Here is a 20,100-nt window from a genome sequence, read left to right as displayed (position 1 = left end):
TGAGCCACCGCGCCCGGCCTCTTTTTTTTTTTTTAAGACAGAGTCTCCCTCTGTCACCCAGGCAGTGGCACACTCTAGGCTCGCTGCAACCTCCACCTCCTGGACTTAATTGATTCTCCTGCCTCAGCCTCCCAAGTGGCTGATTACAGGCTCCTGCCACCATGTCCGGCTAATTTTTTTTTTTTTTTTTTTTTGAGACAAGGTCTCTCCCTGTCACTCAGGCTAGAGTGCAGTGGCGCAATCCTGGCTCACTGTAGCCTCCGCCTCCTGGGTTTAAGTGATTCTCCCACCTCAGCCTCCCAAGCAGCTGCGATTACAGGCGCGTGCCACTACACTCGGCTAATTTTTGTGTTTTTAGTAGAGACGGGGTTTCACCATGTTGGCCAGGCTGGTCTCAAACTCCTGACTTCAAGTGATCCACCTGCCTCAGCCTCCCAAAGTGCTGGGATTACAGGCATGAGCCACCGTGCCCAGCAGGCCTGGGGAGTCTAAGAAATTTTTAGGAATTAGAAGAATTTACATTTCTCAGAGCGGGGCTGGGAGAATTCCACAGTTGTCTTGGAAGAGACTGTGGTTCCCTGGAGATTCCAGAGGACACTCAGGAACAAGTCTTGAGTCCTTTGGGAATTTGTGAGTTCTGGCAACTCAGGGGATTTGGGAAAGGTTTGGGGTATAGCCCAGAGGGTCTCTAGTGGTGGACGGTGGTCCTGGGAAATTCTGAGGCATTAGGGACTTTGGAAGGCCACGGGGACTCTGTGGAACGAAGTTATCCATGTCCTCGGGAGTTGTGGAAGGCCCCAGGGAATTCTGGGCTGAGGGTCTTGGGTAAGGGAGGGTTACACTGAGCATCTTGGTGGCGCTGGGTCGTTTCTTGGGGCTCTTAGTCAGGGTGACTTTGATGAAGTTGTGGAAGGCAGCGGACCTTGGGAAGAAGAAGCCAGGTTCTGGGTGAGGGGACCAGAGACTCTCCCATCAGGCCACCCAGCCCCAGCCCTGCCCTCGCTCACCCTCCCTCCTGTCACTCTCTCTCTCTCGTACCATTTGCCTTTTTCCTTCAGTCGGGGAGGCTGGTAGCCACTCTTGGTCATGAGGAAGAGAACTCTAGAATAGTAGGGAAAGGATATGGGGTTCAGACCTTCAAGGGGGCCAGACCTCATGGCTTGAGGGGTTCCTAGTAGCATTACAGTCAGCAGAGGGCAAAGTGAGAAACAGCATGGAAGTGAGGTTCGGGTTTTACAGTGCACCAGGATACCTCTCCTAAGGGAAACCACTTATGGTGTGGTAGAGCTACGGCAAGGCCAGGTGCAGTGGCTCATGCCCGTAATCCCAACACTTGGGGAGGCCAAGGCGGGAGGACAGCTTGAGCCCAGGAGTTGGAGATCAGCCGGGGCAACATAGTGAGACAAAAAAAAAAAAAAATTTTTTTAATAACTGGATATGGCAATGTGGGCCTGTAGGACCAGTTATACGAGAGGCTAAGGCAGGAGGATCATTTGAGCCCTGGCATTCAAGGCTGAAGTGAACTACGATGGTGCCACTGCACTCCAGCCTGGGTGACAGAGCAAGATCCTGTCTCTAAAAATAATAATAATTAATTAATTAATTTTAAAAATGTCTGGGCGTAGTGGCTCACACCTATAATCCCAGCATTTTGGGAGGCCAAGGCAAATGGATCACCTGAGGTCAGGAGTTCGAGACCAGCCTGGTCAACATAGTGAAACCCCATCTCTACCAAAAAATACAAAAATTAGCCAGGTTTGGTGGCATGCACCTGTAATCCCAGCTACTTGGGAGGTTGAGGCAGGAGAATCACTTGAACCTGGGAGGCAGAGGTTGCAATGAGCTGAGATCGTGCCACTGCACTCCAGCCTGGGTGACAAGAGTGGGACTCCATCTCAAAAGTAAATATATATATAAAAATTAAAATAAAAGATAGACTGGGTGCAGCGGCTCACGCCTGTAATCCCAGCACCTCGGGAAGCTGAGGTGGGCAGATCATCTGAGGTCGGGAGTTCAAGACTACCCTCGCCAACATAGTGAAAACCCATCTCTACTAAAAATACAAAAATTAGCCAGGCGTGGTGGTGCACACCTGTAGTCCCAGCTACTTGGGAGGCTGAGGCAGGAAAATAGCTTGAACCCGGGAGATGGAAGCTGGAGTGAGCTGAGATTGCGCCACTGCACTCCAGCCTGGGTGACAGAGCAAGACTTAGTATTAAAAAATAAAAAATAGCCGGGCGCGGTGGCTCAAGCCTGTAATCCCAGCACTTTGGGAGGCGGAGACGGGCGGATCACGAGGTCAGGAGATCGAGACCATCCTAGCTAACACGGTGAAACCCCGTCTCTACTAAAAATACAAAAACTAGCCGGGCGAGGTGGCGGGCGCCTGTAGTCCCAGCTACTCTGGAGGCTGAGGCAGGAGAATGGCGTAAACCCGGGAGGCGGAGCTTGCAGTGAGCTGAGATCCGGCCACTGCACTCCAGCCCGGGTGACAGAGCAAGACTCCGTCTCAAAAAATAAATAAATAAAAATAAAAATAAAAAATAAAATGTTAAATTAAATTTAAAAAATAGAGTGCAGCATGTGCCAAGGTAGGCTCAAGTGGCGATCCCTGAATTGGAGGTTCCTGGGATGGAAGGCAGAAGCTGAGGGTGGGCTTTGGGCCAGGGCTGGACAGGATCTCTGGGCCTGGGGACCCCACACCTGCCTACCTGAGAGGGTGCACATCGAAGAGCGGTGGCTGTAGCTCGGCTAGTTCGATGGCCGTGATGCCCAGGGACCAAATGTCACACAGCTCATTGTATCCTCCCTTCAGGGCCACGGCTGCCACTTCTGGAGCCATCCTGGGGGCAGACACACTCAGAGAGCCAAAGGTGGCATGGGGACAGGAAGGGTAGGAGGGGCAGAGAAGGAGAAGGAATTGAGGGGAGATGCAGCACACAGAGTCAGACGGAGAGACAGAGGGACAGGAGTAAAGACAGACACAGGCAGATGAAGACGGAGATGCAAACTGGGCGCGATGGCTCACACCTGTAATCCCAGCACTTTGGGAGGCTAAGCAAGGCAGATGATTTAGGCCCAGGAGTTTGAGACCAGCCTGGGCAACTTATCAAGACCCCATCTCGGCTGAGCATGGTGGCTCTTGCCTGTAATTCCAGCACTTTGGGAGGTCAAGGCAGGCAGATCACCTGAGGTGAGGAGTTCGAGACCAGCCTGGCCAACATGGCGAAAGCCTGTCTCTACTAAAAGTACAAAAATTAGCTGGGTGTGGTGGCGGGCGTCTGTAATCCCACTTACTTGGAGGCTGAGGCAGGAGAATTGCTTGAACCTGGGAGGTGGAGGTTGCAGTGAGCCGAGACTGTGCCATGGCACTCTGGCCTGGGCAACAGAGCAAAACTCCATCTCAAAAAAAAAAAAAAAATACACCATCTCTACACAAATTTTTAAAAAATTAGCCAGGTGTCATGGTGTACACCTGTGGTCCCCGCTACTTGGGAGGCTGAGGTGGGAGGATCTCCTGAGCCCAGGAGTTCTAGGCTGCAGTGAGCCATGATTGTGCCACTACAATCCAGCCTGGGCCACAGTGGGGCTGGAGGCACAGTGAACCTGTCTCTAAAAGCAAAACAAAATGAAAAGGCAGAGAGGCAGAGACAGAAACAAAGAGACAGAGAGCGCTACAAACTGAGCTAGAGGAAAAAGACAGAAATGGGGTCGGGCGCGGTGGCTCAAGCCTGTAATCCCAGCACTTTGGGAGGCCGAGACGGGCGGATCACAAGGTCAGGAGATCGAGACCATCCTGGCTAACACGGTGAAACCCCATCTCTACTAAAAAATACAAAAAACTAGCCGGGCGAGGTGGCGGGCGCCTGTAGTCCCAGCTACTCGGGAGGCTGAGGCAGGAGAACGGCATGAACTCGAGAGGAGGAGCTTGCAGTGAGCTGAGATCCGGCCACTGCACTCCAGCCTGGGCGACAGAGCAAGACTCCGTCTCAAAAAAAAAAAAAAAAAAAAAGACAGAAATGGATATGGAGGGACAGAGAAATCAAGATAAAAATCAACACAAACGCCTAGAGCAACGGGCAGAAAAGGGCCCAAAACGAGAGAGAAAAGTGGAAAACTCAAGAGACACCCAGAGAGAATGAAAGAATCTTCCATGGAGAAAGGAAGAGGCAGGGGAACGGAGCCAGGAAGGAGGATCCGGGGGAACCACGGTGGGAAAAACCACTGAGCCCCACTCCACCCCTAGCTGCCCGCGGGGCGCCCCTCACCAGTAGGGTGTCCCAATGAAAGAGAGGCGTCTGGCCAGCGTTGCCCCGATCTGGGCCGAGATGCCAAAGTCAGCTGGAAGCAGAGGGAGACATAGTGATCTGGGGTCCACTGTGTCTCCAGCCCCCCAGTCAGCTCCCCTGCTCAACCCCCAGCCTTACTCACCCCCCAGCCTTACTCACCCAATCTGACCTCCCCAGCATCATTGATGAGGATGTTAGCTCCCTGGGAATGAGAGGGGGTATGGGAGGCTGCGGAGACTCTTTCCCCAGCCGAGTGCTACCCTACTTCACCCCACAGCTCAAACTACCCTGATTCCTGAGTTCCCGAAATGCCACTCCCATCTCCTGGGCCCCACCCCCCAACAGCACCCCTGCACCCCTAGACCACCTTGATGTCTCGGTGTATCTTCTTCTGTGAGTGCAGATAGGCCAGTCCCTGGGGAGAAGGGTGGACAAGGGGACTGTGAGTGTCTGGAGGCTGCAGTGGGGCCCCCCTCCTCTCCTCTCCCCAGAATACCCAGGCATCTCCTTACCTGGAGCACTTCCCGGCAGACATAGCTAATCTGGAGCTCTGACAGGGAGCCTGTCACTGCAAAGGTCACCCCGGCCAGGCCAGGCGTTGGATGGGAGCCAGGGAAACTGGGCTGGGGAGTCCTGCCCCCCCACACCAGCTAAGAGGGTGCCACAGGGAGAGGGGAAACAGGATGGGACCAGTGGGAGGGGGAGATGGTGGGGTGGTCAGTGACAGAAAGAGGCAGCGATGCAAATAAAAGAGGCCAGTGGGGCTGGCGTGGTGGCTCATGTCTATAACCCCAGCACTTTGGGAGGCCGAGGAGGGTGGATCACTTGAGGTCAGGAGTCCGAGACGAGCCTGGCCAACATGGCGAAACCCTATCTCTACTAAAAATACAAAAATTAGCCAGGCATAGTGGTGCATGCCTGTAATCCCAAGTACTCAGGAGGCTGAGGCAGGAGAATCGCTTGAACCCAGGAGGTGGAGGTTGCAATGAGCCGAGATTGTACCACTGCACTCCAGCCTGGGCAACAGAAGGAAAGAAAAAGAAATAAAGAAATAAAGAAAGTAAGCAAGATAAATAAGTAGAATATGATGTAGTTCCTCAGACGTGGAAAGACAACAGGAAGAAACATACAGCAAGAAAGGGGTACATAGGAGGGGCTATGACATTTCACAGAGGTGATCGGTCAGGGCTGCTCTCTGAAGGTGACAGCAGGTGAAGACATGAGGGCTCCCACTCTGAGTGGGACCAGCCACAGCAAGTGCAGGGCCCCAGGTGGGACAGTTCCTGGTGGGTCTGGAAAGCAGCAAAGGCGGTGGGGTGGAGTGGAGGGGGAGGAGGAAAGTGGGAGGAGGTGAGGTCGGCCAGCCTGGGGTGGACCCTGATGAGGAGTCTGGGCTTCTCCTCCGAGATAAATGGAAGCTGTAGGAGGGCTCTGAGCAGGGGCGTGATATGACTTTGCAAAATAAGGAAAGGCACAGAGACACAGAGACAGAGAGAGACAGAGAAACGGGGGCAGATCACACATGAGACATACAGAAGGAACAGGATTGAAAAAACCAAAAAAATGAGACAGAGGCAAAGACAGAGGTCAGAGGCCTAAATGTGGGGAGACAGATTTAGAGAGAGACCCAGAGGATGACGAAGGAAGAACAATACACAGGCGGAAAGACAGAGACAGAGAGACCCTTCAGACATTAGGTCTTAGAGCAGCTGTGGGATTCACTTCCTTTCTGTGGACCTCAGTTTCCCTGAGGACTTCTCAATGAAGTCCTTCCTTTTCTAACATTTGAGGTCTAGGGTTGGAAGGAATCAGAGGTTTTCCGCCTTCCAGATTCAAGTGATTCTCCTGCCTCAGCCTCCCAGGTAGCTGGGATTACAGGCATCTGCCACCACGCCCGGCTAATTTTTTGTATTTTCAGTAGCGGCGGGGTTTCACCATGTTGGCCAAGCTGGTCTTGAACTCCTGACCTCAGGTGATCCACCTACCTCGGCCTCCCAAAGTGCTGGGATCACAGGCGTGAGCCACCGCACCAGGCCCAGCGGTTATATTTTAAAAAATAATAAAATAAAATAAAATAAAATTAAATTAAATTTTAAAAAGCCAAGCACGGTGGCTCAAGCCTGTAATCTCGGCACTTCAGCAGCTAAAGGCAAGAGGATCAGCTCAGCCCAGGAGTTTGAAATATGGCCCAGAAAGACAGTTCCTGTGAGATACACACACACAGACGGAAGAGGTGAATTCGGGTCGGGGTTGGGGGGTGGCGGTGGGAGGGCTGCCTGGGTCCCCTTGTGCTTTCTCTAACCTTGGTAGATGTCCTGGAGGGAACCAGCCCCACAGAATTCCATGCAGATCCAGAGTTTCTGCAACCTGCAGTGTTTCAAGAGTAAGAATAATAATAGCAGTAATACATTATTATTTGCAGGAAAGTCCCTGGTTTGCTTCTGTCTTGTTCTAGATCAGTAAGAACTTGAATGTAACAGCTCTCATCACTCCCTCTCTCCTTGTCTACCAGAGTGAGGCTGTTTCATTCCCGTTTCACAGACAAGGAAGTTAAGGCTCAGAGAGGAAATGTGAGTTCCGGGGCAAGTCAACTCAAACCTAGGCCTTTGGGCGGGACCCCTCTGCCATCCCACACCAACCTAGGAGGTAGGGCAGAGATCTCACGGGTTGTGGAGATTTGGAGGGGACAGAGGGGCCCAGGGCACCTGTTCCGGGAAGCAGAGGTCATTATTGGGACATCTGGAATATTAATTTGGGGATCAGGGAATTTAGAAGTTTATATTAAAGGAGCAGAGAGTGGAACTGGGGGAGCCAGAGGGCAGAATGATGAGAGCTTCCTTTCTAGGGAGTTGATTTCAAATTCAGTTACTATGAAGGGATCAGTTTGGGGTACTCTTGATCAGAAATGGGAATTCTGGAATGGAGATTAGATTAGAGGCTGCTCTGGTCAGAAAAGTGGGACTTAGGAGTGAGGATCAGGGTAGGGTTAGCCCAGTCAAAAATGGGGTTCCAGGATGGGAGGTCGGGTTATGGTGAGAAATGGAAGTTCAAGGTTAGAACTGAGGGTGCCAAGGCCAGGCACGGTGGCTCACACCTGTAATCCCAGCACTTTGGGAGGCCGAGGCCAATGGATCACGAGGTCAGGAGTTCAAGACCAGTCTGGCCAAGATGGTGAAACCCCATCTCTACTAAAAATATAAAAATTAGCCAGGCGGGGTGGTGGACGCCTGTAATTCCAGCTACTCAGGGGTCTGAGGCAGAGAATTGCTTGAACACGGGAGGCAGAGGTTGCAGTGAGCCGAGATCATGCCACTGTGCTCCAGCCTGGCAACAGAACAAGACTCCATCTCAAAAAAAAAAAAAAAAAAAAAGAAAAAAAAAAAAAAAAGAACTGAGGGTACCCCCGTCAAGAAATGGGGGCTCTGGGTTAGGGGCTGGGCTGGGTGCCACGGTGGGTCTGAGGTTCATCACCAGAGATAACTCCCATGGTAGGCCACGATGTTGGCGTGCCGGCAAGTTTTCAATATGAGGATTTCCTTCTGAAGGGTAGAGACATCATCATCTGTGAGGAGGGCGGGAGAGAAAAAGGCAGCTCGCATGGAAAGAGCTAGGAGGGGGGTGATCCCAGTGTCCCAGGAGGCGAAGGTGGGGTTGTGGGGAAGGAGCTCCGGGTTCCCTCCTCACCAGGCTCCATCTTCACCATCTTCAGTGCCACCAGGTCCCCTGACGCCTTGTCTCGAGCCTTGCAAAGGGGAAGTCGGCAGTCAGGCAGGCTCCATTTGCCAGAGTCTCTCCTCAGCATCCCTGAGTCAAGGTCAAGGACTGGGACCCCCTCTTGCAGCCTCCTCCCTACCGAGGCCTCGCCTTAAAGGCCACTAGTTTGAGGGTGTTGGGGACAGAGGGGCTTTCTCACCTTAAAGACTTCCCCATATGTGCCGCCACCCAGTCGCTGCAGCAGGTCGTAGTGGTCCCGGGGGTCTCTATTGAAAATGTCAGGATCCACGAGGTCCATCCCTGGGGGCCGGAGCTGGGCCTGCGCCCAGGGGCCAGCAGGGCCTCAGGGCTCAAGTTCTGGCACCTCCCTCTGTCCCCAGAAGCCCTGCACCCGCCTTGCCTCCGCGGGCTGTGGCCTCCCCCCTCCCCACTCTCGCTTCCTGCCCCAGCTGCACTGCACGGCTGTGCAAAGGGCTCCACCCCCCCGTCCCCTGGGCTCTGAGAGCCTCTGAGGGGCAGCTTGTCTTGGGACCCAAGGGACCATCCTCAACCTCCAAGGCCCAGGGCTGGATGTAAATGTGATGCAAATGATCTTAATCGTAACTGGATTGGAGCGGGGGTGCCTTAGAACCCCCGCCCCCGTCTCCTAGGTAGTGTCTAAACCTCTACTGGGTGCTTGAAGGTTTGGCCACAACCCGAAGGCGGCAAGTCTGCACAGGGATGACTACGCAGTGTACATGCCTGTTCACCTGTCACCTACATGCACTTGGGTTACCGCCTCTGCACTGCGCAGGCGTGTAGACGAGTAGACGTGCATCTGCCTGGATACCTGTGTGCACAGACCACACGTGGAGGTACCAGGTGCATATACCTCCACACACATGGCACATAACTGCATTTTGTACGCTTGCAGTGTACAAAACCTATACATAATATATAATTGACGGCAGTACAGATGGGACCCTCGCCCTCAGCTCCAAGACCGGAAACTAATGGAGATGGGGCGCGATCCGGTGAAGTCCAGGAGCCCTCACCCCAGCCCCTGCCCGGCAGAGCACAATAGCTTTGTGGCACCCTCCTCCTGGAGCTGGGGACCCAAGGGCCGAGACTTGAAACTGGATCCTGGGCGCTCAGGATCCTGCCCCATGCGCCCAGGCCTGAGGCGAGAGGGACCGCAGAGAACATCTCCCTCGGGACTTGGCCAATGCCTAACCGGAGGGCTGCTGCGTAAATTTCCGGAGAGCTCCGGGGCCTTATGGCCGCGCGCAATACAACGCGCGCGCACGCCGCCAGAGCTCCGGGTGCTTCCCAAGGAGTTCGCGCGCGCACGCTCCCGCGCCCCCGGCGCTGGAACGGGGTCTGTGAAGCCCGGGAAAAGCTTAGCCCCGCCCCCTCGCCACGAGAGGCGCCTGCGTACTGGGATACAGTAAGCTTTTTCTCACGCTGTCCGTGCAGCTTGAGTGGAGCGAATGCGCACGCGCTAATTGCCCCTGCGCGGAAGAAGTCACGTGGCAGCCGGAAAGCGTGGCGGCTGCTGCGAGAGCCTTTCCCTTCACCGCCCCCAAGGAGCTGGAGCGACAACAACGACGTCGTTTCCGTTTCCACCACCTCTTCCTTTTCCCGTCTTCGCGGACGCCGTGCCGGGCCAGTGTTAGTCTCCATCCCTGGTTGTGGAAAGCGACAGAAGTCATGGCGATGTTTGAACAGATGAGAGCTAACGTGGGCAAGTTGCTCAAGGGTATCGACAGGTCTGAGCCCGGTCGGAGGGAGCGCTCTGGCCATGCGGGGCGGAGGGGAAGGTTTTCATGAGACAGCAAGGGGTGGTCAGGGTCCTGGGCTTGCCGCGGAGTGGGGTTTCTCTATCCTCCTGGAGGAGGAGATGCTTAAAGAAACGCCACTGAGCTGGGGGCGGTGACTCACGCCTGTGATCTCAGCAGCACTTTGGGAGGCCGAGGCAGGCGGGTCGCCTGAGCCCAGGAGTTAGAGACCAGCCTGAGCAACATCCATACCCCTTCTCTAACGGAAAGAAAGAAACAAACAGCCCTGCAAAGGCCTAGAAGCGAAAGAATCTTGGTACCACTCAGTCTCTTCGTGAATTGCCTTAAGGTTTCCTTCTCTGCCCCGCCTCCTTTGAGTGCCTCTTAATCTCTCCCTTCTCTGCTCCTTATGTCATTCATTCACATGTTTACTGAAATAAACTGTCAGTGCTAGGCAATGCTGGGAACCACAGGCGAATCAGACAGCGGCAGATCGTGCCTTCACGGTCTGAGTTCCCATTCCATGAGGGAGACAAACCTGACATCAGACAGTGATATCCGGGAGAGGTTAGAACCGAAATGGGGGAAGCAAAGGCTGGAGTGTTCAGACGGACAGGGGGGAAGTAGGCATCGAGGTAGGCAGGAGAGGATAGGGCTGGATCAGTGGCCAGTGCCAGATTTAGAGGGGAAGGGTGGGAGGAGCAGGTTACAGTTGCCCCTGCCGCTGTAAAGTGACTGGCCTTAGCTTCTGTCTCCTGTCTGCTCACCTATCTTGATTCTCCTTTAGGTACAATCCTGAGAACCTGGCCACCCTGGAGCGCTATGTGGAGACGCAGGCCAAGGAAAATGCCTACGATCTGGAAGCCAACCTGGCTGTCCTGAAGCTGTAAGTGTCTGACTGTCTGCACTCCCATTTCAGCAGCTAGCAGGGTGCCACTCCCAGTACAGGGCAAGGGGGTGGCTGGTGGTATCCTGCATGATACAACATCTCTTGGTGTGCAAGACTAGGAAGCCAAGGAAGTTGGGACAGGAGGAGGGATGGTTTTTGAAAAATCAATTGCCGAGCGCAGTGACTCACACCTGTAATCCCAGCACTTTGGGAGGATGAGGTGAGTGGATCACCTGAGGTAGGGAGTTTGAGACCAACCTGGCCAACATAGAGAAACCCCATCTCTGCTAAAAAATACAAAATTAGCCGGCCGTGGTGGCACATGCCTGTAATCCCAGCTACTCGGGAGGCTGAGGCAGGAGAATCGCTTGAACCCGGGAGGCGGAGATTGCAGTGAGCCAAGGTCGCACCATCGCACTCTAGCCTGGGCAACAAGAGCGAAACTCCATCTCAAAAATAAATTAATAATAAAAAATCAATTATGGTGGCTGTAGGGGCTCATGCCAGTAATCCCAGCACTTTGGGAGGCTGAGGCGAGATACTCACTTGAACCAAAGAGTTCGAGACCAGCCATGGCAACACAGCAACACCCAACTCTATACAAAATTTTAAAAATTGGCCGGGCGTGGTGGCTCACGCCTGTACTTTGGGAGGCCAAGGTGGATGAATCACGAGGCCAGGAGATCAAGACCATCCTGGCTAACGCGGTAAAACCCCATCTCTACGAAAAAAAAAATACAAAAGATTAGCCGGGCACGTGGTGGCAGGGCGCCTGTAGTCCCAGCTACTTGGGATGCTGAGGCAGGAGAATGGCATGAACCCAGAAGGGTTGCAGTGAGCCTAGATCACACCCCTGCATTCCAGCCTGGGCTGCACAGTGACACTCCGTCTCAAAAAAAAAACATTATTTTAGTTAATGTAGTGGTGTGTGGCTGTAGTTCCAGCTACTTGAGAGGCTGAGGTGGGAGGATTGCTTAAGCCTGGGGGATCGAGTGAACCATGATCATGCCACTGCACTCCAGCCTGGGGGACAGAGTGAGACCCTTCGTTTTCTCAAAATAAATAAATAAATAAATAAGAATTACCAATCTGGGTGACATGGCACAGCCCTGTCTCTACAAAAAATTAGCTGGGCACAGTGGCACACAGCTGTAGTCCCAGCTACTTGGGAAGCTGAGGCAGGAGAATTGCTCGAACCTGGGAGGCAGAGGTTGCAGTGAGCCAAGATCATGCCACTGCACTCCAGCCTGGGCAACAGAGTGAGACCCTGTCTCAAAAATAAAGATTAATTGCAGAACACATGTACAGGCAAATACATTAAGCAAACGTAGTTTAACAAATCATTATAAATGAAAGCCTACATAATCGCCATTTATGTTGCAAAAGTGTTGCTAGCGCCACAGGCCCTTTGCCCCCTATGCTCTGTGCCAGCCAACTCCCCTGCTCCCTCATGCTCTCATGGCCTGGCTTTATTTGATGGTTTACCATCCATGCATCCATCTGAATCAGCTCGGCTCAGGTTTCCCTGCTTTAAACTTGATATAGATGGAGTAGATACAGCACAAACTCTTCTGCATCTTCCATTTGCTACTCAACACTGGGTTTGTGAGATCCATCCAGTTTTGTGTATTTGTTTGTTTGTTTGATGTGGCTCCAGTTTGTCTTCATGGATGTATACCTCTTCAGTGTGTCACTTGTGTGACTGTCCTAATGATCTCTTCTGGCTCTTGATGGACGTGTGGGTTCTTCCTACCTCCACTTTTTTTTTTGTTTTTTGTTTTTTTTTTGAGACAGGATCTTCTGTTGCCCAGGCTGCAGTACAGTGGCACAGTCATGGCTCACTGTAGCCTCAGCCTTCTGGACTCGAGCGATCCTCCCACCTCAGCCTCCTGAATAGCTGGAACTACAGGCACCACCATGCCCAGTTAATTTTACTTGGGTGCTTTCTTGCTTGCTTTCTTTTTTTCTTTTTTTGAGACAGAGTCTCACCTTGTTGCCCAGGCTGGAGTGCCTTGATGTGATCTCATGATCTCAGCTCACTGCATCCTTTGTCTCCCAGGTTCATGCAATCCTCCTGCCTCAGCCTCCTAAGTAGCTGTGACTAGAGGTATGCGCCACCATGCCCAGCTAATTTTTGTATTTTTAGTAGAGACGGGGCTTTGCCATGTTAGCCAGGCTAGTCTTGAACTCCTGACCTCAGGTGATCCGCTCATCTCGGCCTCCCAAAGTGCTGGGATTATAGGCTTGAGCCACCTACCCACCCCCACCCCCCGCCTTCTGTTGTCCTCTTTTGCAAGGGAGGAAACTGACAGCCCCTCAGTTTCCTTTCTCTGTTCTTCAGCCTTTCAGTGCCTCTTAATCTCTCTCTTGTCTGCTCCTCATGTCATAAATAAGCAGTCCAAGGTCACTCAGCGGGAAGTTTAAACCAAGGCAGTCTGGCTCTGGTTCCTTAGCCACGACTCCAGACCGCTGCTGCTGTTCTCATTTGTGTGTGAATCACTCAGCGGTGTCTGCCCTACTGGGTGCTTGTGAGCATTAACGGTCTCTGTTCACAGAGGAGGAAAGTCGGCTCAGGGAGGTGAAGGCTATACAGCCGGGAAGCGTTGGGATTGGGATTGGAACCCAGGCATGTCCAATTCCCAAACTCCAGAATAAAGCAGTGGACAGCCTGCCTGGCACCTGGAGAGGGTTGGGGACTTGGAGGTGCCACTGTGGCCCCGTCTCTTGTTCTCTTTCTTAGGTACCAGTTCAACCCAGCCTTCTTTCAGACCACGGTCACCGCCCAGATCCTGCTGAAGGCCCTCACCAACCTGCCGCACACAGACTTCACCCTGTGCAAGTGCATGATCGACCAGGCACATGTATCCTTCCAGCACTGGGGCCAGGGCCTGTGTGGGAAGGGGCCAGAGTCAAGGTGCATGAATTCCCGGGGAGATGGTCTGTGGGTGCATCCACAAACACCAGGTGCCTGCTCTGGCCCAGCATGGCAGGGTGCTGGACCGCGCTGGGACACTGTGTGACTGAGACAGGCCTGGGCCCCGTCTTCACGAAGTTGTCACAGTCCAGTGAGGAGGCAGACAGTGATAGACTGGAGTGGTCAGGGTTGGGTTAGAAGAGCCACAGCAGCCGGACACAGCGACTCACACCTCTAATCCCAGCACTTTGAGAGGTTATGGTGGGTGGATCACCTGAGGTCAGGAGTTCGAGACCAGCCTGGCCAACATGGCGAAACCCCATTTCTACTAAAAATACAAAAAATTAGCCGGGCACAGTGGCACACACCTATAGTCCCAGCTACTTGGGAGACTGAGGCAGGAGGATCACTTGAACCCGGGAGGTGGAGGTTGCAGTGAGCCAAGATCGTGCTGCTGCACTCCACCCTGGGTGACACAGTGAGATTCTGTCTCAAAAAAAAAAAAAAAAGAAAAGAAAAGCTAGAGCTGGCACCTGACCATTTGGGTGGGGGAATATGTGGACATGAACACAGCCATCTGTATTTACATTTCTATAGAACAATTTCTGGAGAGGTGGAAAAGTACCCAAGAATTGCAAATGACTGTTAACCTCCTAGGAAGGATGGCTGTGAGACAAGGGAGGGAAGACCTATTTTGCCACTGTTCACTCTTCTGTATTTTTAACTAGAAAATGTTTAAACCAGTGCCTCCTGGAGGAGGGAACATCTAAAACATAAGGAGGTAGGTGAAGGGGTAGGCAAAGGTGATCCAGGCAGAGAGGACACTCATGGGCTAAAGGAAGCAAAGCTCGGTGCTATCTTTCAGAAATAGTAGAGGAAGCTTGACATAGGAATGATTTTAGGTGGTTTTTTTGTGTTTGTTTGTTTGTTTTTTTGAGACGGAACCTTGCTCTGTGACCCAGGCTGGAGGGCAGTGGCATGATCTCGGCTTACTGCAACCTCCACCTCCCAGGTTCAAGCTATTCTCCTGCCTCAGCCTCCTGAGCAGCTGGGACGACAGGTGCATGCCACCATGCCCGGATAACTTTTGTATTTTTAGTAGAGACGGGTTTTGCTATGTTGGCCAGGCTGCTCTCGAACTCCTGACCTCAGGTGATCTGCCCGCCTCAGCCTCCCAAAGTGCTGGGATTACAGGTGTAAGCCACCGTGCCCAGCCTATAGGTTTTATTTTATTAGTAGTAATAGTAGATTTTTTTGTTGTTAATATTTTCTTTCTTTCTTTCTTTCTTTTTTTTTTTGAGACAGAGTCTCGCTCTGTCACCCAGGCTGGAGTACAGTGTCGTGATCTCGGCTCACTGCAGCCTCTTCCTCCCAGGTTCAAGTGATTCTCCTGCCTCAGCCCCCCGAGTAGCTGGGACTACAGGCACGTGCCACCACACCCGGCTGGATTTTTGTATGTTTAGTAGAGATGGGGTTTCATCACGTTGGCCAGGCTGGTCTCGAACTCCTGACCTCAGGTGATCCACCTGCCTTGGCCTCCCAAAGTGCTGGGATTACAGGTGTGAGCCACCAGGACTGGCACGTCATTTCTTTTCTTTTGCCATTACAAACAGTCCTGCAGCCAACATCCTTTCTCCTGCATACACCTGCGGGAGAAATAAGCTGGCTTCCTTTTCCAGCTCTTTTTCTGAGCTAAACCTTTGGAAGAAAGCAGCCAGAAGAAGGTAGGTGGGGAGGGGTGACCTGTGGCCCAACCTTAGCTCCAAAGCCAGTTTTCCTTAACGCTTCCTCCTACCAGCAAGAAGAAAGGCCAATCCGACAGATTTTGTACCTTGGGGACCTGCTGGAGACCTGCCACTTCCAGGCCTTCTGGGTAACTTCCCTGGGGTCCAGGGACAGGGGAGATGGCAGCGCCATGTGGAGCTGAATGCTAAAAGTAACAATGGTGCACAGAGCCCTGCTTCCTGCTTTGGCAGCGGGCCCAGTGCTCCGCATGTGTGTTTTTGAGGAATCATCATCCTCTCGCGGGGCAGGTACTCACAGGTCCTCCCTGTGCCCACAGGCTGAGGCCGACCCTTTCCCCTCTCTCCCGTCTTCCCACTGGGCCCTCTACTACATACCATTAATCAGAAGAAGTCCTCCAATGGCTGGGTGTAGTGACTCACCCCTGTGATTCCAGTATTTTGTGGAGGCCGAGGTAGGAGGATTGCTTGAGGCCAGGAGTTCCAGACCAGCCTGAGCAACATAGTAAGACCTCATCTCTACAAAATTGAAAATTAATTGGGTGTGGTGGCCCGTGCTTGTACTCCCAGCTACCCCGGAGGCTAAGGTGGGAGGATCGCTTGAGCCTGCAAGTGAGCCGTGATCATACCACTGTACTCCAGCCTGGGCAACAGAGCAAGACTGTGTCTCAAGAAAGAGAAATTCTCCGTTTCTTCTGCCTGTCTGACACACTCTGCCCTTCTTGCTCTAACTGGAACCTGGCCCCCCACTTCTGCAGCCTCCTGAGTGGGAGGCTAGTTCACCTCCTGGCTCCTATCTCTTCTGATACCCTCTGTCTTTTTTGTTGTTTTTTGTTTGTTTGTTTGTTTTTTGGTTTTTTTGAGATGGAGTCTCACGCTGTTGCCTTGGCTGGAGTACAGTGGCATGATCTTGGCTCACTGCAACCTCTGCCTCACGGGTTCAAGTGATTCTCCTGCCTCCCGAGTAGCTGGCACTACAGGCACGCGCCATCACACCCCACTAATTTTTATATGTATTTTTTATTTTTTTATTTTTTTGAGACAGAGTCTCACTCTCTTGCCCAGGCTGGAGTGCAGTGCAGCAATCTCGGCTCACTGCAACCGCCGCCCCCACCCCGAGTTCAACCGATTCTCTTGCCTCAGCCTCCCAGGTGCCTGCGGTTACAGGTGCACACCATCACACTGGCTAATTTTTGTATTTTTAGTAGAGACGGGGCTTTGCCATGTTGTCCAGGCTGGTCTTGAACTCCTGGCCTCAGGTGATCTGCCTGCCTCAGCCTCCCAAAGTGCTGAGATTACAGGCGTGAACCACCACGCCAGGCCAGAAACCCCCAGTCTTGAAGTGCGTGTGTCATCCTTCCTGGCCGGTATCAGTCCCTCTGGTGACTGCTCTTTGTTTCTTGAAGAATTTGGCTCCTGGCCGGGCGCGGTGGCTCATGCCTGTAATCCCAGCACTTTGAGAAGCTGAGGAAGGTGGATCCCTTGAGGTTGGGAGTTCGAGACCAGCCTAACCAACATGGAGGAACACTGTCTCAACTAAAAATACAAAATTAGCCTGCTGAGGTGGCGCATGCCTGTAATCCTAGCTTCTCGGGAGGCTGAGGCAAGATAATCACTTGAACCAAGGAGGCAGAGGTTGCGAGGTTGCGGTGAGCTGAGATCACGCCATTGCACTCCAGCCTGGGCAAGACTCCATCTCAAAAAAAAAAACAACACAGAATTCAGCTCCTTCTCACTGGCGTTCTCTACCACTCTTGCCCTAATTCTTAGATGCTTAGAAAGTAACACAGAGGATCCTTTGACCACCCAGACCTCTGGGTCCCTTGCTGTCTTGGCCAGCTATCTTGTACTGCATTTGACCTCAGTCCTTCTCTTCCAGTCATACCCTGGGCCAGTTCTCTGCACATTGGACCTCTGAGGCAATTATTTTCTTTTGTTTTGTTTTGTTTTGTTTTGTTTGAACTGTCTCGCTGTGTGAGCAGGCTGGAATGCAGTGGCGCAATCTCAACTCACTGCAACCTCCGCCTCCTGGGTTCAAGCGATTTTCCTGTCTCAGCCTCCCAGGTAGCTGGGACTACTGGCATGTGCTACCACGCCTGGCTAATTTTTGTATTTTTAGTAGAGATGGGGTTTCACCATGTTGGCTAGGCTGGTCTCAAACTCCTGACCTGAAGTGATCTGCCTGCCTCGGCCTCCCAAAGTGCTGGGACTACAGGTGTCAGCCACCGCGGCCGGCCCTCTGAGGCATTTTTAAAAATTGATACTGATACATGGGTCCTGCCCTCACAGAGTCTGATGTAATTGGTTCAGTGTAGCCTAGGCCTTGGGATTTTAAAAAGTTACCCTGGGTGATTTGGACATCTGGCCAATGTTGGGAGCCACTGCCCTCACCAGTAATGGCTCCCCTCCTCCCCCTGTGAGTTTCCAGTATCTCCATTCTCGCCACTTCCTCCCAGCTTCTCAGCTCACCCCCACAGGGTCTCCATCCCCACATTCTTGGGCCTGACCATTAGCTCCAACCCTCTCTCTCTGCATTCTTCTCTGTTTCGCTTCCTTCTCTTAAATTGCATGTGCTGGCCGGGCGTGGTGGCTCACGCCTGTAATCCCAGCACTTTGGGAGGCCGGGGTGGATGGATTGCCTGAGGTCAGGAGCTCGAGACCAGCCTGACCAACATGGAGAAACCCCATCTCTACTAAGAATACAAAGTTGGCCGGGCGTGGTGGTGCATACCTGTAATCCCAGCTACTCGGGAGGCTGAGGCAGGAGAATTGCTTGAACCCGGGAGGCGGAGGTTGCGGTAAGCCGAGATCATGCCATTTGTCCTCCAGTCTGAGCAACAAGAGCGAAACTCCATCTCAAAAAAAAAAAACGCATGTGCCTCCCCTGTCCCCAGCTGCAGCGATGGTCTTGCTTCCTTCCCCGCCCAACTCCTGGACGTTTGCTCGTGCTTTATCTGTCTCCCTTTCTTCTCACCTCAACTTATGATCTGGCTTCTTGTCTCGGGAGAAAATAGAAGCACCCACTGCAGAAATTGTACCTGTTCTCATCCCAGACCCTGACATTTTATGTGCGGCTGACTGCATACTTTTTTTGTTTAATTTTTTTTTTTGAGACAGAGTCTCGCTCTGTCGCCCAGGCTGGAGTGCAGTGGCCGGATCTCAGCTTGCTGCAAGCTCCGCCTCCCGGGTTTACGCCATTCTCCTGCCTCAGCCTCCCGAGTAGCTGGGACTACAGGCGCCCGCCACCTCGCCCGGCTAGATTTTTGTATTTTTTAGTAGAGATGGGGTTTCACCGTGTTAGCCAGGATGGTCTTGATCTCCTGACCTTGTGATCCGCCCGCCTCGGCCTCCCAAAGTGCTGGGATTACAGGCTTGAGCCACCGCGGCTGGCCTTTTTTTTTAAATTCTTAAACATTTTGCCGGGCGCGGTGGCTCAAGCCTGTAATCCCAGCACTTTGGGAGGCTGAGACGGGTGGATCACGAGTCAGGAGATCGAGACCATCCTGGCTAACACAGTGAAACCCCGTCTCTACTAAAAATACAAAAACTAGCTGGGCGAGGTGGCGGGCGCCTGTAGTCTCAGCTACTCGGGAGGCTGAGGCAGGAGAATGGCGTAAACCCGGGAGGCGGAGCTTGCAGTGAGCTGAGATCTGGCCACTGCACTCCAGTCTGGGCGACAGAGCAAGACTCTGCCTCAAAAAAAAAAAAAAAAAACATTTTATTTTTTATTCAAGTAAGAAATTATTGATTAGCTTCAGTTAATGCCACAAAGAAAATGATCAAATGCTTAAAATAATAGAGTTTACTAGTTCTACAAACGACTGTTCCCACTAGCAAACTAGCAAATGAGATGTGTTGGAGATCTTAGACCTATTCCATGTAACAGACAGGTTTTCTTTGTTTGTTTTGTTTTGTTTTGTTTTGTTTTTCGAGACACGGTCTCACTCTGTCGCCCAGGCCGCGGTGCAGTGATGCAAACACAGCTCACTGCAGCTTCGACCTCCAAGCTCCAGTGATCAAGTGATCCTCCCACTTCAGCCTCCTGAGTGGCTGGGACTATAGGCCCGTGCCACCACGCCTGGCTAATTTTTGTATTTTTAGTAGAAGTGGGGTTTCGCCATGTTGACCAGGCTGTCTTGAACTTCTGGCCTCAAGTGATCCTCCTGCCTCAGCCTCCCAAAGTGCTGGGATTATAGGTTGAGCCATCACGCCCAGCCACAAATCTGGATTTCTGCCCACCTCACTGGCTGCACCTTCCTGGCATCCATGTGGGGGATTCCCTCCCTTCTGTTGGAGGGAACGTGTGCCACAGAGCTGACCTTTGAGCAGAAACCTGAAGGAGGTGAGGGTGGTAGCCGTGGAGGAGAATTCCGCACACAGACTCTGAGGTGGGCAGGTGCCTGGTGGGTTTGGGAGCATCAGGGAAGCCCCTGTGGCTGGAGCAGGGTGAGTGAGGAGCGAGTGGGCAGAGGTGAGGGCACAGAGGTGACAGGCAGATTCTGTGTGGCCTCATGGGCTATGGTGGGGAAATTGGCCTTTTCTCTGAGTGGGACAGAAGCAAGGGGAGGTGGCTGCATACACTTAGCCAATATGTGTCTGTCCCCTTTCTCAGGGCTCTGGTTTCTGCCTGCCAGGTTCAGGCCTCACCTCCAGGATTTTGGGTAAATCACTTAGCTGCCCTGGTCTCCTCATCTCTAAAACGGATGTAACTTACATCACAGGGCTGCACTCAGATGAATGGCTAGCATGTGGGATCAGTGCTCAAATGGTAGCTGCTATTTTTTTTTTTTTTTTT

The 20,100-nt window shown here is 52.6% G+C and overlaps 2 protein-coding genes across 5 annotated transcripts in view; one reads left to right on the top strand and one right to left on the bottom strand.

The window, feature by feature from the left end:
• Positions 1 to 8,591, bottom strand: part of MAP4K1 (mitogen-activated protein kinase kinase kinase kinase 1) — a 27,392-nt gene extending 18,801 nt beyond the window's left edge. For 3 of the 4 annotated variants that reach the window (XM_023229240.1, XM_023229241.1, XM_023229243.1), the window contains exons 1-11: positions 8,203 to 8,591; positions 7,974 to 8,031; positions 7,761 to 7,851; positions 6,592 to 6,656; positions 4,802 to 4,857; positions 4,657 to 4,704; positions 4,449 to 4,491; positions 4,269 to 4,341; positions 2,712 to 2,843; positions 1,039 to 1,101; positions 841 to 922 (exon numbers count right to left, since the gene is read on the bottom strand). In XM_023229240.1, the coding sequence (XP_023085008.1) occupies positions 841 to 922; positions 1,039 to 1,101; positions 2,712 to 2,843; positions 4,269 to 4,341; positions 4,449 to 4,491; positions 4,657 to 4,704; positions 4,802 to 4,857; positions 6,592 to 6,656; positions 7,761 to 7,851; positions 7,974 to 8,031; positions 8,203 to 8,301 (810 nt within the window). In that variant the 5' untranslated portion in view covers positions 8,302 to 8,591. Of the gene's footprint in view, positions 1 to 840; positions 923 to 1,038; positions 1,102 to 2,711; positions 2,844 to 4,268; positions 4,342 to 4,448; positions 4,492 to 4,656; positions 4,705 to 4,801; positions 4,858 to 6,591; positions 6,657 to 7,760; positions 7,852 to 7,973; positions 8,094 to 8,202 lie in introns of all 4 variants that reach the window. The other variant, XM_023229242.2, reaches the window with a different exon arrangement.
• Positions 8,592 to 9,500: 909 nt separating this feature from the next.
• EIF3K (eukaryotic translation initiation factor 3 subunit K) lies at positions 9,501 to 15,661 on the top strand. Its single transcript, XM_026447707.1, has 4 exons — positions 9,501 to 9,751; positions 10,548 to 10,646; positions 13,390 to 13,510; positions 15,362 to 15,661. Exons 1-4 carry the CDS (start codon positions 9,693 to 9,695, stop codon positions 15,488 to 15,490), a joined length of 408 nt encoding a protein of 135 aa, XP_026303492.1. The 5' UTR covers positions 9,501 to 9,692; the 3' UTR covers positions 15,491 to 15,661.
• Positions 15,662 to 20,100: the final 4,439 nt, after the last annotated feature.

This window comes from Piliocolobus tephrosceles, chromosome 21 (genome assembly GCF_002776525.5).
Source record: "Piliocolobus tephrosceles isolate RC106 chromosome 21, ASM277652v3, whole genome shotgun sequence".
NCBI lineage: Eukaryota > Metazoa > Chordata > Mammalia > Primates > Cercopithecidae > Piliocolobus > Piliocolobus tephrosceles.
The sequence above is the reverse complement of the archived record's forward strand: the minus strand, read 5'-3'. Positions and strand labels throughout refer to the sequence as shown.

Bases quoted from the DNA above. Each gene is read 5' to 3' on its own strand.
- EIF3K (XM_026447707.1), top strand. From the start codon at position 9,693: ATGGCGATGTTTGAACAGATGAGAGCTAACGTGGGCAAGTTGCTCAAG. The intron at 10,647-13,389 runs GTAAGTGTCTGA...TCTCTTTCTTAG, and splicing joins AACCTGGCTGTCCTGAAGCT to GTACCAGTTCAACCCAGCCT. The intron at 13,511-15,361 runs GTATCCTTCCAG...TCCTCCTACCAG, and splicing joins GCATGATCGACCAGGCACAT to CAAGAAGAAAGGCCAATCCG.